Source organism: Bos mutus, chromosome 28 (genome assembly GCF_027580195.1).
Source record: "Bos mutus isolate GX-2022 chromosome 28, NWIPB_WYAK_1.1, whole genome shotgun sequence".
NCBI lineage: Eukaryota > Metazoa > Chordata > Mammalia > Artiodactyla > Bovidae > Bos > Bos mutus.
The window spans coordinates 20,736,871-20,753,222 of NC_091644.1; the positions used below are offsets into that span (position 1 = coordinate 20,736,871).

Here is a 16,352-nt window from a genome sequence, read left to right on the forward strand (position 1 = left end):
CCACTCCCTGCTACCACTTGGTATAGATGTGGCAGGTCAATTTAATCTCTGAGTTTAGCCAACCACATTTAGTTTTCCAATCTGCTAATCTCTTCTAATTAAGAATTTAGGATCCAATCCAGGAAGCATTGGACAATCTCCAACAAAGGCCCCAATAGTTAATGTAGATTGGATAACCTATCTGAAACCTGAAATTTATTGTAATTTACCCAGATGACTTGATCCTCAAATCAAAACATTTTACAAAAATGTGAAGAAAGAGAAGTAGTGTTCAAAATCACCAATGAAAAAACACTTACACACACAATGGTGGGAAGAGGAGATAAAGGAGTGCAAAGAGGCAAGACAACCAAATCCAAGACATGATCTAAGATTACAGGCTGGATCAGGAGGAAACACCTAAAAAGGATTTGTGGGGAGGGGAAGAACAATTGAGAAGATTTTTAAAGGGACAGTATCCTCTGAATCATTAAAGGTCTGCAGTATGATCATTGTATTGTAGTTAAGGAGAGGCATGCTGCAGTATTTATAGGTAAACTGTCACATGGCTCAGCAAAAAAAGAAAGAGTACTGATGCACAATGTGTTATTCTTTCATCTTTTTTGTAGGTTTGATTTTTTCAAATAAAATTTGAAGAATTAATCAAATTAAAAAAATAAATATATATATATCCTGATTTCCATAGCAATTCATTATCAATACTACCCAAGACTGGCTTGATGATTTCAGAAAGTGGTTTTCCTTACATACCTAGATGTCACTATAATAATTTCAGCAGTTCAGACCTAACTGACTGAAGTTAGGCCATAAAATGCATTAATTCAATCATTCATTAAACCAACAAGTATTGAGTTGTAGGTAGAAGGTATTACACTAAGACCGCAGAACATAGAGTTAAATGCTGCTCTAAACTTAAGAGGTTGACAATCTAGCTTAAAGAATAATAAAAGCAACTACAAATCTAAACACATCAATATTCTATAAAGGATTTTATTTGATATTAACAGTCATAACAAAAACAGTCATGATGTTGACAGCTATCATTTAATGAACATCCACTCTGTGTGGGATAAATTTAGTAAAAATTAAAATTAGGTAATCTGCTAAACAACCCTGTGGATTAGTTATTGCTCCCCCTTTAAAGATAATGAAAACAGTTCTCAGAGAGTTCAATTAACTTTCTCTCAGTCAAGCACCTGCCTTTGGGTACTGTTGATACACAAAAAAACACACAGTTTAAATTTTAAAATTAAAAAAAAAAATTTTTTTTTTAATGAAAAGTAATCAAAAGCACTAAATATCTTACCATATCAAAATTTAAATACTCAGGGACTTCCCCGGAAGTCCAGTGGTTGCGTCTCCATGCTTCCAGTGCAGGGAGCACAGGTTCCACCCTTAGTAGTGGACTACTATAGTGGAACAACTGCATCTTAGTAGTGGAACTAAGATCCCAGAAGCCAAGTGGCAAAAAGTCAAAAAATAAACACTCAAGAAAATTTCAGATTTGTGTTTTCCATTATCAGAGAAGTTACATCTAAAATAACATTAGTTAAACTTATTTCAAGAAATGGAATAAACAGTTATTAGATTTTCCCCCTTTCTAAAGTAGAATGAATACACAAGATGATAAGTATGAATAAAAATATTTTTCCAAGAAAAAAATATATTCAGATATTTAAGATATTTAAACTTTGTGACAATTGAGTGAGAGTGTTCTCATGTGATTCTTATCTAGAAGAAATCACGCTTAAGGCACATAACTTGCAAACAACACTATAACTTATATCCTGTTTCAAGTGCTCATCCTAGTCCACATTTTTCTTTGCAGCTGAGGCTTTTTTAACCTGTTTATTTTTAATTGATGGATAATTGCTTTACAGTATTGTGGTGGCTTCTGCCAAACATCAACATAAATCAGTCATAAGTATATGTATGTGCCCTCCCTTTTGAGCCTCCCACCACCTCCCTCCCCATCCCACCCCTCTAAGTTGTTACAGAACTGTCCCTGAATCATAGGGCAAATTCCCATTGGCTATATTACATATGAAAATGTATGTTTCCATGTCACTCTCTCCATACATCCCACCTTCTCCTCCCCACCACACCGTGTCTATAAGTCTATTCTCTATGTTTATCTCCATTGTGTAGCTGAATTCTATAATAGAAACTAATTATCAACTGTGAGATTATATTTCATACAGATGATATTCTAGTCTTTATTATAGAATTATTGATTCTATAAAATATATACATATAAAAAAGGGGGAAAGAGAAATTTAATATTTTCAAGGTTTAAAGTCTTCTTTCTGATACTTCTCATTTACAAAAAGCAGAAATGACATTTTTAAAAAGAAAGGAAAGGCTTTGGGGATATAAAGAAAGGGAATACATTGGTAAAAAAAAAAAATACACATTTTCCTAAAGGCTCACTTAATATTTTTAGTAGGATAAATTATATTTTTAGATTTAATAATAATACCACTGATTGAGAAATTTCTATGTGTCCAGCTATCCTAAGCAATGTAACATGCATTAAATAATTTGCTTATGTGTATAATTATCTTATGATCCTATGTGTATTTTTGTGTACTAAATTTAAAATTAAACAACACACAATATAATGTTTAAAATAAATAGTTTTGTTATTTAAACATAACTAACTTCCTAAACTAAGTTTATTATTTAACATCTGGTTCTCTAAAACCATGAAAAGAACCTATGCTTTAATCAAATTCATATATCACTAAATTATAGACATAATAAAACTGTACCATCTCTTAAATTTTTTCAAGTGCAGAAAGTCCTGTTTTTAGTTCAAAAAGGAATAAAAGTTAGTATTTAAAACTATGAAGCACAAGAACAGGTTAAAGAATGACACTGTAATCTTCTTTCTCTGGAATAAGCCAACTACAGTGGGCAAATCTTGCCATCACATCTTTAAAAACATATTTTTATGACACACTTTGAATACTGAAAGGCATTCCATTATCAAATTAACTACAACTTGAAGATGATTTCAGACACTAGTAAGGTTTTAACAAAAATTTAACTAACAGTTCCTATCTTGGCTCTTTTTCCCTATCTGTTGAGATGATATTCTAGCCAATACATGGAGAGCTATACAGTAAAGAAGGCAGACATCTGAAAACAGTACGAATCTAGCACTATCAAAACACAAACACATTATCAGATGAGCATAAGGATTCAAGACACAAAGCATATGTTCTTTTCTGAGCTCAGAAGAATTCAACAGACTTTTTTTGTAGCCTGAATGAAATTTTCTTCAAGCCTATTTACCCTACTTGGCTTCTATTCACTCTCATTCTGTTTGGGATCATTCCTAGAAATTACAAAATGGACATGAGTCTTGAATCACTGGGAATGTTCGTGTTCCAGTGATAAATGAATGACTTGACTGTGTGTGAGTTGGCTTAGTGAGAACTCAGCCCTGAAATCAGTCTCATCATCCCTGGGCAAAATGCTATGTTACAATTTCTGGATATGCAAACCAGAAGCCCCATGTGTGCCTTTGAGCGTGTGAATAAACATTGATGAATGAGCACACATCTTTGATAGTTTTTGCCAGCACATGACATAAGGAGGAAAATAAGGACCATGTGTTGTTGAATCATAAAGCTACATTCTTAAGTTTTATATGATCACCTTATATGCTAAGATTATCTTCTTCCAAATTATATGTTTGTGGGGTTTTCTTTTGTTGTTTTTTTTTTAAAGCTGGTATCCCTTTGCGAATACTCTTACCACTCACTCTGAATTTTTCCCTCCTGATGGTCTGTTATATTCAGATGTCTGGGATTCCTTGCCTGGGACTATGTAAGTCATAGGACTTCCCAGTGGTCTAGTAGTTAGAATTCTGAGCTTCAGCTGCACAGGGTAAAGGTTCAGTTCCCTGGTCAGAGAACTAAGATTTCACATGCCATGTGGTGTGGCCAAAATTTTTAAAACAAAAACGAAACACAAAGAAACTATCACTATGCCTCCCTATGCCCCCAATAACCATCAAGATCACTATAGGATGTCACTAAAATTTGCAGCGAGTTGCTGCTATAAGTCATAGAAAGTTACTTTATAACTAGACTTAAATCACTTTACCAATGATTTAACCAACTGAAACAAAGTTGTAGATAAGTGTGCAGAGACAAAGCTTTAGTAACCTTGTTATCTTTCATTTCTAGTAACTTAATGAGTTTTTAAGATAAACAAGGTAACTCAATTGTATCTAATTTGGTACTTTTGAACCCTCACTAGTATATGTAACAATTTACAAATGAAGGAAATAGTTTTCAAAGGTACCAAGTAAATTTCCCTAGGGGGTGTTTTGCTCTATCTTGGAAATTTTTTTGGTTTGTTTTTTTCCCTCAAAGTATATACCACAATTTGTAATTTAATAATTTGTTTTTTTTTTTGCCCTCAATCTCTTTGAGGGCAGGGATCACTTTGGACTTATACACCATTGTAGCCCAGCATTTAGTATGGGCTAAAAAAGTATCGACTGAATGTTAATAATACTGTTTTTCAAGAAAGAAGACTCATTGAGCATTAACTGTGTGCCAGGCAATGATGGTACTAAATATTTTGAATATCACTGTCATGTAAATCAAGATCACATATGAAAGGTGATTCATTTATGATTTGATTCTCCTTTTAAAAGATATTTCAAAAAGACTAATCAGTATAGCTACATGCCATTATCTTGTCCTTCTCTTAGTGAGACGTGTCTTATTTCCCCTCATTCCATACCTCCCTGCCCCCTCAACCACTTTTTTTTATCAGCATCATCAAGGAAGGAAGGAAGCAGTGAAGAGCAGGGCTGCCAGCACAGAAGCTAGCAGGAAGATCACTTGGTTTTCTTTTCTTTTTTTTCTTTTCTAAATCATTTGTAGACAATTTCCTGGTTTAATGTCCCCTGATATTTCTTTGTATTTGTTCAAAATATAATACTGTGATGATATTTTATAACCAAATAGCTAGAAAATGTTTCTTACCAGTCAAGAAATTACAGAATGAATAAATGCAGTTCACTCTCAGGGATACCCACACTTTTCATGCTGACATGATTTTAGGTTTTCAGATAAGTTGCAAAAATAGTATAGAGTTCTTATATAAACTTTACTCAACCCTGTCAGTGTTACTTTCTTACATAATCATGGTTCTGTTTTGACCCTACCATACTGTCCCTGTGGTCATTTAGTGATGCTGAATATATTTTATTTGTCCTTTCAGGTCCCCACTCCATCTTCTACATCCTCTTATAAGACACAGGAGGCTGACCAAGATATATCTCATTAGTAGGCTCCCTTGCTCCTTTTGGGTTCTGGTTGGGATAAACCAATGAAAGCAGCAAAAAACTGGAGGGCAGAGTATTTATTTCCATACCCACCTCCCCATGACTTTCTTGCTGAAGAAAGATCCCATTACCACAGGCCACTCAATAGAACAGTCCTGTTCTATTTAGCAACAGCTATCCTACCTGACTTTCTGCTCCCAAGCCCTTATCCCTTCAGGCCTGCTGCTGCGTCACTTTAGTCGTGTCCGACTCTGTGCGACCCCATAGATGGCAGCCCACCAGGCTTCCCGTCCCTGGGATTCTCCAGGCAAGAACACTGGAGTGGGTTGCCATTTCCTTCTCCAATGCACGAAAGTGAAAAGTGAAAGTGAAGTCACTCAGTCGTGTCCGACTCTTAGCGACCCCGTGGACTGCAGCCTACCGGGCTCCTCCGTCCCTGGGATTTTCTAGGCAAAAGTACCTGAGTGGGGTGCCATCCCTTCAGGCCTAGGAGGGGCAGTATGTCTGCTGTCCTCAGCCCTAGGATGCTTTGTCATCCCTAAATTTTTCCGAATCCTGCCCTCACCCTTTTTTAAAAAAATCCCTTTCTTAAATTCTCTCCAATATTTCCAACTAATTGTGCAATCTGATTTTCTCCAGACACAATGACTGACAACCTAACCAAAGTGATGTTGCCTTGAATTGACTTTTTCTAAGGGTATATATCCTTCTACCTCAAAACATAAAGCAATGGTTATTTACATACAGGTTTCTGCCAAGAAAAGTTCCAAACCATGCCTCTCATAAGTACACATTCATGAAACACGGCCTGGAATCATCTCATGCGCTTACCTTTCTCAAGAATCAAGCGAACAATTAAAGCACAGCTAATAAGCTATCATCTATAAAAATAACTCCAGTGAGTTAAGGCAGAAACGTGGCCCTCTAACACCAGTAGGGAATGAGTTTGTGCTGAGCACCCTAACCTCATCCCCCAGTCATTTGATACCCATTCTGGCCATGAGAGTACTTTGAAAAGAAACTGTGCTTTCAGCTAGAGGAAAATGCTCTCTTTAGTCAGGAATGTGAGATCACAATTTATAATTCTAAATATTGAATTATAACAGCATGAATACAGATTACCAATTCAAATAGATTGTTTAAAGATGAGAGGTGTGAGACACAACAGGCAATTTTAACCCATAACTGGATTCAGGATTTAGTTAGTAGGTTCACAGTAGGATGAGACAAGCTTCCCAGTTTCCTTAATCAGACTCTTCATTTATCCTGCTACTGCTGCTGCTAAGTCACTTCAGTCATGTCCGACTCTGTGCGACCCCACAGATGGCAGCCCAACAGGCTCCGCCGTCCCTGGGATTCTCCAGGCAAGAATACTGGAGTGGGTTGCCATTTCCTTCTCCAATGCATGAAAGTGAAAAGTGAAAGTGAAGTCACTCAGTCGTGTCCAACTCTCAGCGACCTCATGGACTGCAGCCTCCTCCATCCATGGGATTTTCCAGGCAAGAGTACTGGAGTGGGGTGCCATTGCCTTCTCTGTTCATTTATCCAACTACTTCCTAATAGATTATGAAGATGAAAATCAGTCAGGATACTTATAGGTAGCAACTACCCTGACCAAGAGCAAGGACTGAAGAGATTTGAAGACTTCAGAGGCCAGAATCCAAGGAAGAAGAGCAGCACTCAGGCATAAGGCCAAAAGCAAAACTGTAACCTGAAGAGTCCCATCACTGATCCCTGAGTAGCAGCTGACTGTAATGTTAAGGCCTCACCCATAAAATCCTAAATGGAAAGTTTTCCTTTTTCTCCAGCCTCCCTCCCGAAATGCAGATTTAGTTTTCTTAACATCTCCTTTAGGGTTATATCTATGCTTGAACTGGTCCAGTCCAGGTGCTGCTTCCAGCTGCGCTAAGAGATCAAGGCAGGCTGGAGGCCTCAGTTGGACAGGAGAGAGCGGCAGCATCCAGGGAACAACATGCCAACTGCCAAGCAACTACCTGACATGGGCTGCAAGACCTTCTTCACCTCCATGAATCTCCTCAGTGTGTACGGGGGCTACTTCTGCAGTGTCCGAGCCTACCACTGTTTCTAGCGGCACAGCTCCCAGCGCCGGGCTGCAGAAGAACGGAAGACCTCGGGAACCCTGTAGAACGGGCGGGCTTTTCCCCTTGAGCAGAGAAGCCCAAGGCCTGCTGTGGAAAGACTGCACCTGCAATCATTTCTGAGTCCAGCGGACCAGGGCCTTAACAGCTTTCGAACTCTGCTGGGGAAAAGTGCCCATGTTTTCTCTGATACGTCCACTTTGGAGAGGCTATCGAATCAAAACAGGAATGGGAGGGTGAGGCACACTTACTGACATTAAATAACTTGCCATTACAAAAAAAAAAAAATTCTACACTTGCTCAACTGTATTTTACACATATCAAGCTGAAATCTGAAAGTATCTTAGCATTTCTTCTGTGGTGCAGAGAAACAAAGCTTTCTTTGGAGAAGAACAAAAAGGTATGCCCAACAGAAAATTAAAGAAAACATTTTAAAATGTCAACATCAGAAAATCATTAATTTTTTTCTTTTTAGAGCATTTCCTTACTCTTGTACAACAACTGATAACTACAGAGGAAGTGAGCAACAATTTGGTTCTGCTTGTTGTGGCACATGAATATCAGCCACACACAGGCACTTATTTCTTTTTAAAAGTCAGAGTTCATTGCCACGATTCAAAAAAGCAATACACAGTATATTTACTTCTGGAATTTATTTCAGGTAACAGGACACCCACAGACTAACCAAATAAACAGAATTCAAGAGTATTCCCAAGGCCCAATTCTACCTCATAGCAAAGGGAGGTAATGACTTAGCTACCAGGGTTAGACCATATTAGTTTGTCCATGTGGTTTCCTTCCTTTCTTCTATGCCCCCTTCCCACCCACCCTCAACCTGCCCCCCCACCTGCCTCCCCACCTCACCCCCACCCACCCACACACACACAAATCTGAGGGCCATTTATAACAGCAAGACTCAAACTACTTCTCCCTTGAAGATTTTAAGACAAAATACCTGAGATGGATATACCCAATACAGCGAGCGTGAAAAGAGAATAAGATATACATTTAGGGATTGTAATGATATTCTTCTATAATTTGGGGAGGAGAAAAAATTAAAAGGAGGCAGGTGGATCAATATGCAGAAGAAAAACAGAGAAGGGTTTAATTTACCTTGAAAATAACCAGTATTCTATTTGTCTAAGCCCAGTGAGAATTTGTGCCAAGCAATTTCATTCATTTCACAGTGCCTAGCACACAACTGACTGTGCGGTAAATATTAAATAAATACTTGTTGGTTGATGAAAAATGTACATGGCAATGCTGTGTACACACAGGAAGCAGAAACTTGAAGTGGTCAGACAAATTAGAAAGCAATGTAAGGTCTGGTTCTGCATGTCAATAGCATTTTCAAGGTATACAACTGAGGAAACAGATGAGAAAAAAAAATGTGTCCCATCCATAGTTCAAACATGTTCTTCCTCTTTGAGTGCCAACACTTTATTTGCAAAAGAAAAACTAAGATTAGGATAAGATATTTTTAATTATATATACACAATATACTTTTAAAGACCAGTCATTTTATTGCTTAATATGTCTTTTTGAATTAAAAAGGTTGCCTGCTCAAGATACTTACATTCAGAATAACAACATACTACCTGAAACCTTTAACACATAAGCACCTATTTACTAGACTAAAGCTAGCCTTGAACTTTTAGTAGTGTATATGATTTTAAATTAACCCTGCTAAATACCAGACAAAGCTCATAACACAGACTGCTAGCTTATAACTGAATTAGGTAACTACTAAATACTCATTAGGCAAATTACAGAAAATAAAGGAAACATACTCATTCCTACAGCTTCATGAATGCCAAAATTAAAGATGATATAATGAGAATTTGGGATTAAGCAATTGTAATTTGGCTGTAAAATCTCAATGGCTTACACATTTTAAATTGAAATAAAACCTCTAAGCATCTTTTCCTTTAGAAAAATCACACATTTTAAAATAGTGTCTAATGGAAGGACTATTAAAACTACAATGGATCATAGCTGTCAACTTTAAATAGTGTCTTTCTCCTTAAGAGCTTAAGTTTACACACTGGTGCAACATCATAAATGCAGATGCTACAAAGAGAGCTACAAAAAAAGCCACAAATTTTATTCACAACACTTTGCATATAAAGTTTTCCTTCTGCAGACTTGTGTGGAGTTGAAAATAAAGGATGCTAATATGCACATTATGTAGCATATAAAAAGAGAGAAAGAAAGAGAAAGAGATAAAACACTTTAGTTGAGTGAAAATTCATATATCTACTGAAAATCTGGGAGAACTCATATCCACTGTACTCCAAATTTACCCCTCAGTGACAGAAAAATACTATATGAAATGGAAAAAAATTAAATATGATTTAATCAATAGCTGATTACCTTTAAAACTTTGGGCTTCTTTTCCCTCTGGGGCCTCTTGTTTTCCTTTACAACCTAAAAAAAATCAAATTGCAAAATGAGCCTCCGTTTAAGAGAAAAAAAAATTAGCTCCCACACCCCCCCCCCAAATTTTTTTTGGCTATTTCTCTATAAAACTACTTATCCCATCTAAAATCATCAACATGTTTGCTAGGCAGAACCTAAAGAGCTTATGTAAAATGTATACTTTAAAAGTCACTGAAAAAAAAGCCTTGCATAAAGATGAAGTAGGGAAATACCCTTTTTTCCCCTTAAAGTCTGTCTTAATTAGCCTCTGCATTCTTCACAGCGAAGCCCACGAGGTAGCCATCTTGCTTGCTTCTGCAGAGGAAGCCTCTACAGTGGAACAGTTCTGCAAACTGCTTTTTGGTATTATTATCATGGTGTTTAAAGGCAGCCCTGGCCTGCCAGCACTGTAGACGTGCTGGGCATGCCTTTTGCAAAAACAGCCCCACAAAGAGTGCAGCCAATGGCAATGCAGAGCTTAGCAACTCCAAAGTGATCTTCTCTGCCTAGCCTTCCTAGACAAAGGATCTCCTGTGCGGCTCCGCTCTCACCACAGGACACAGGCAGCCACAAGCTGCGACATGGAGTTCGCTGCAGAGGATCTGGTCCCGCCGAAATCACAGGAGGCTTCAGCAAAAACAATGCACACAAATCCCCAGGTCTCCACCATCGGATCGATGGCGGAGTCTCCCTGATTAGTAACCTCTTGGCGGCTCCGAGGGCAGGTCTGCGCGGGGGGGTTGGGGTGGTGGGGGTGCATGGCCCTGCCTCCAACATACAGGAGATATAACTGAGCTGAGGGGGGCATTTGGGCTTGCTGAAACTCTGGAAGGTATTGTGCATTTTTACTTTATAAGGCAAGGCTAAATATTGGCGATATTTAAGGCAGGGAGGTTATGTGAGGACACTGTAGGCTCAGCTGTTGGGCTGCGTGTCTCATTCCTCGGGAACCACACCTCTCTGCAGCCGGCGCTTTGCCCAGAAACACAGCAATTTGATTTCTGTCAATAAATGTCCAATGACAAAGGCAGATTAAAAAATAATAATAAAGCCGCTTAAAAGGAAAAGGACAGGATGAGGACAAGGGAAAGGGGAGGAGTTTTCAGAATACACTTGCCACTCTGAGTGGCTGGCGATTTCAAAAAGCTTTCTCTTTCTTGCTCTGGATGTTTCTGATGACCTTCATTTCCCCCAAGAAATTTGTCGCTTCCAGAAAGTGGACTCATACTTCTGGGACATAAGAAGCACCTTTGGCTCCTCTACCTTCCAAGATCTTCAACTGTCACCGAGCATCTCTCCACAAAGCTGCCAAGCAGGTCCCCACGTGGAGCCTGTCTGTGCACGGGCTGATGATCGGACACGGCCACTTGGTTCTCAGGGACTGGGAGCTGAGCCAGAGGTAGAACTAGCAGCCACCCACACTCAGCACACCTGGACTACCCCCCGCCCCCGACCCCATGCCGAGTGGGTGGCAGGCACTGGGAGAGCAAGACACCACAGTTGGAACTTGCCAGACTCTGGGAAGGACAGAGCCAGAGGAGTCTAGCCCCTCCCTTCAGCCCCTTGGACAAGTAATAATGGCAATAGACAAAGAACCAGGACAGCTGTTTGAGCTGGCAGGTCTCAAGGTCACTGCCAAAATTCGGTGCAGAGGCCAGTCACAGTGCCATCACAGCCACCTTGACAGCTGCACAGATCTCGGGAAGACAGCTTCAGCTCCATCCTCACAGGGCCAAAGTCTCAGCAGCACATTTGGGGGATTGGCAGGAGGGCCTCTCTGGCTGCTCTGCCAAAGATGGGTTTTCCACTTGCAGTTGGATTCAGAACAGATTCCCACAACCAGAAATCAGGAACAGAGTGAGGGCCGGAAAGCCTGTATTTCATCACCCTTGATTCCTAGCCTTTCGGTTTGCCACAAAAGCACGCTTTTCTAGTTGGAATGGGAAATCCAACATGCATTGTTTTCCCGCTTTAAACTACCTCACCCCCACCCATCCACCCTCAAAAATTTTAACAAATGTAAGAAGCAAGCAAAACCAGTGGATTGTAACCTAACCACGTTCACCACGGCAACTTCAAGCACACTGAGCCCACACTAAAAAGCTCTCTGTGGGGAATGAAGCAAACATGAAATGGGTCAAAAACAGGACCAAATATAACAGGATTTGAAAATGGGTGCAAAACCTTTTAGCCCTATGTTTCTTTCTCTTTGGAGGCTTGTGTGTGTGTGGTAAATTATAGAAAACAAAAAATGTTACATTTTTACCATTTTAAAGTGTATAATTTAGTAGCATTAAGTATATTCATAATATTATGCAAGTATCACCACTTTGCATTTCTAGAACTTTTTCATCATCCCAAGCACAAAGTGTATACACGAAGTTACTCCCTACTCCCTACCTTCTGTTAACTTTCTGTTCTACTTTGTCTCTATACATTTGCCTGCTCTAGGTACCTCATATAAGTAGTATCAAGCAATATTTGTTCTGTTGTGAATAACACTGGGTATGCAAGTATCTGTTTGAGTCCCTGCTCTCAATTTATACCTAGGAGTAGAAATAATGGATCTTATGAAAATTTTGATTAATTTTTGGGTGAGGAAACACCAAACTATTTTCTGCAGCCAAGCCACTTTTTTCTTTTTCTGCCATGTTACATTCCCATCACAGAGAAGGCAATGACACCCCACTCCAGTACTCTTGCCTGGAAAATCCCATGGATGGAGGAGCCTGGTGGGCTGCAGTCCATGGGGTCACTAAGAGTTGGACACGACTGAGTGACTTCACTTTCACTTTTCACTTTCAGGCATTGGAGAAGGAAATGGCAACCCACTCCAGTAGTCTTGCCTGGAGAATCCCACGGACGGGGGAGCCTGGTGGGTTGCTGTCTATGGGATTGCACAGAGTCGGACATGACTGAAGTGACTTAGCAGCAGCAGCAGCAGCATTCCCATCAACAAGACATGCAAGGATAATCCTACATTTATTTCTTAAAGTGTTTTCCATTTCAATTAAAGATTATGTCTCTCCCCTTGAATACCTGAATAAAAATTTTTAAAAGCGTGAACATTTTCTCAGGTTGATTGCTCATTGTTTAGTAAAGTGGTCATGATATATTAAGATATATATTTTTTTTTTCCCCTCATCATATGGCTTATGGGATCTTAGTTCCCTGACCAGGGATTGAACCTGGGCAGTGAAAACACAGAGTCCTATCCACTGTATTACCAGAGAATTCCCATAATTATATATTTTAAATAATTTCATTACCTGTGTGACCCATAATGTATGCCTCAATAAAATAAAATAAATAAAAATAAATTCAGGATCAGGGTGTTAGGTCTACTAAATATCCACACTGGTGAGAAGTTCATTTTTTTTTAAAGCCCCATGGGCAGGCATTTTCACTGCATGGGATACTCATGAAACTGCATAATACTCCACTTGATAACCTAAGCAAAACAAACATCGAAGGTCTGTGTGCAGTGTTCTGTAAAATGAATTAATAAATAAAGCCAAAGTTCATCCCAGCTAATTAGAGTTAATGGAAGTGATCATAGCTAACATTAACTCCAAATATCCAACTGATACTACACCATGAAAATCTGTACTTGTTTGAATACAGAATACATTGGTAGCCTCTACTGGTTGTGACCATCTGTTCTAAATCCTACACTTAGCGATTTATCCATCTCAGCTCAAGTCTTAGGTGATAGTGAGCTTTGATGGAGAAAATAATCAGAAATTACTTGCAGAGAAAGTGGAGGTCAAGAGAGCCATTTCCACTCTCTTATTATTCAGAGCAAAATGCATACAACTAGATCTTATTGAATGATAAATTCAGAAACTAAGAAACATGATGTTGTAGTCCTACTTATTCAGAACTGATTTTTGTTACTTAAGTCTATTTGTTTATTCCAACCTAACCCTAATCACAAGGAACTCATTGCATGAGTTGATATTTAATTTTGTAATTAACTCATGTGTACTAGGTTCTTTCAAATGTTACAAAATACTTCTATCTCTTTACTCTTAAAAAATCACATAATTGGAACTTCCCTTGTAGTCCAGTGGATAAAACTCTGTGCTCTCAATGCCGGGTGCCTGGATTCAATCTCTGGTCTGGGAACTAGATCCTGTACCCTGCAACTAAGACCCGGAGCAGCCAAATAATAAATATTTAAACCCCTCTCCCCCACCTCCCCAAAATCACATGATTACAGAGATTAAAAAAGAGTATCAGGGACTTTCATGGTGGTCCAGTGGTTAAGAATCTGCCTTGCAATGCAGGGGACACAGGTTCCCACATGCCAGGGGGGAACTAAGCCTGCGCACCACCACTAAAGAGGCCACATACGCGTCAATGAAGAAAGACCACACGTACAGCAACTAAGACTCAACACAGCCAAATAAATACATAAACAAAATCGGAGAAAATTTAGGTCATAGATAAATCTAAAAGGTGAGACCCAGAGAAGTGAAATTACTTAACTCAGGTTACATAGCCAGTTAGAACTTGAGCCTGAATCTAACCATCTTACACAGCTCTCTCTATAACTTCTCATTTTCAGTACTCAACAATAGACATTTATAAATATCTAAAAAAATAACCTTAAAGGAACTGTCTTCGAAACCATACCCTTCAGTATAAGAATATTGAATCATTATGTTGTACACCTGAAACTAATACTGTAAATAAATGATTTTTTAAAATCAATTATATTAAAAAAAAAAAAAAAGAACACTCACATGCATCATTTCTAGCCTAGAACAGCAGCTCAAGAAGGTTAGTATTTTAGGGGCTTCCCTGGTGGGCTCAGTGGTTAAGAATCCTCCTGCCAATGCAGGAGACATGGGTTTAATCCTTAGTCCGGGAGGATCCCACATGCCATGGAGCAACTAAGCCCATGTGCCACAGCTACTGACCTTGTGTTCCAGAGCCTGGGAGCTGTAAGTACTGAAGCCCCTGTGCCCCAAAGTTCCTGCTCCACAACAGGAGCAGCCACTTCAATGGAAGCCTGTGCACGCAAGTAGAAAAAAGCCCACACAGCAATGAAGACCCAGCGCAGCCAAACAAATAAATAATTTTTAAAAATTTTAACTAGTATTTTAAATTAACATTACATCAGGTGTACTTTTTAAAAATGTATTTTTTGCCCTCAGAGGTAAATCTATGAATAATTTCAAAATCCTACTTCTATTTCTAAACATAAGCAGTTCTGCACCCACAAGAAACTAGATATACAAATACTGACTAGGAGGAGTCTTCTAAATTAATCTCAAGAGTTATTCACTATGCCCCAATATTGACACCTCTGCAGCACAAAATCCTTCTAATATAAGCTATTGTCTCATCTCCCATGAAATCATTTTATATTTCTTTTCTTACATACTGTTGGGAGACTCATGGCTTTTGCACTGAAACCTTGGTAAGATATTCCAAGTACCATCTTTTGTAGATTTTCAATCAACAAGAATAAAAAAAGAGCAGCTCATACTTTAACAATTCTAATGGAGATCTTAAAATCAGTTTGATTTTATTTCATGTGCGAAATAAGAACCTGAACTGCTAACACTGGAGGTCTTCCTGGATTATAGGCACAGTCTTTCCCTGTGCTTTCCTCCCCCAGTTCCTTCTCTGAGGCTTATCTACAGTAGCCCTTTTCTTCTCTAAGGGGCCAGGTCTCCCTAGTACCCAACTGCATTCTCTCTAGCAGTCCTGCTTAGTGCTGGTAAAAATAACTGCTCTTCAATAGCTAGAACTAAGGAACAAGTGAACAAAAAGTGATCTTCTGCAGTTGCCAAGCAAGGGCAGTTGACAATGAGGTGAACCATAATGCCCAAGACTAAATGGGGCTGAAATATCACCTCGCCCCAATTTCTTCTCAACGGTTCTTCATGCTAACTTAAAACTGACAATCATACTCCCTCTATTACAGTCTAGATCCATAATTTGAACAGAGAAATCCAATAACATCATCTATGTGCTTTTTTTGTCAAAATCAAATCACAAAGGATGCTGTGATTTAGAAAAAAAATTTCCCCCTTTGTGAATGATAAGATGAAGTTTCCTTCTTATTATTGCTAGTCTGTCCTATATTTTATAATTAATATTACTTATTTATTTGCTTTTATGCAGTGTATCTGTAGACTAGGCGGTATACGAATAGAGTAATGCTTTCCATCCACTCATCCCTCCTAGCCTGTGTTTCAATGTCCCAGAGTTCAATTAACAGAACAGGGAAGCTGCCCTGAACTGAACTCAACACTCTGGAAATCTTTCTTTGTTTCTTTGTTTTTAAAGGAAGTTCTGTACCTTTGGGCTCCTTCTCTACATCATGCAAGAAAGCTGAAAGTTGACTCTAGAGAACCTTGTATCCTCAGTTTTTGATCTAACAGCAAAATCTTAAAAATATTTTGTTTCACTGAGAAGCTCAAAGCATTTACGCACATACAACTTGTTTTTTAAAAAGTCAGACCTAGGTGTCTCCTAAATTTAGGAAAATCAACCTCATTTGTTAATTCATG

At 38.7% G+C, this 16,352-nt stretch overlaps 1 protein-coding gene, 1 non-coding gene and 1 pseudogene across 5 annotated transcripts in view; 1 reads left to right on the forward strand and 2 right to left on the reverse strand.

Moving 5' to 3' along the window:
• The window catches only part of TET1 (tet methylcytosine dioxygenase 1), a 137,975-nt gene that overhangs the window by 83,489 nt on the left and 38,134 nt on the right, over nucleotides 1-16,352 (reverse strand). For 2 of the 4 annotated variants that reach the window (XM_070364498.1, XM_070364497.1), the window contains exon 3: nucleotides 9,781-9,834. In XM_070364498.1, the coding sequence (XP_070220599.1) occupies nucleotides 9,781-9,834 (54 nt within the window). Of the gene's footprint in view, nucleotides 1-9,780; nucleotides 9,835-10,058; nucleotides 10,331-10,376; nucleotides 10,512-16,352 lie in introns of those variants that run through there. The other 2 variants (XM_070364499.1, XM_070364500.1) reach the window with 2 other exon arrangements.
• On the forward strand, nucleotides 7,281-7,454 carry LOC102278007 (cytochrome c oxidase assembly protein COX14-like; annotated as a pseudogene).
• Nucleotides 15,967-16,100, reverse strand: LOC138986155 (small nucleolar RNA SNORA36 family). Its single transcript, XR_011463055.1, has one exon. It is a non-coding gene; the product is annotated as a small nucleolar RNA SNORA36 family (small nucleolar RNA).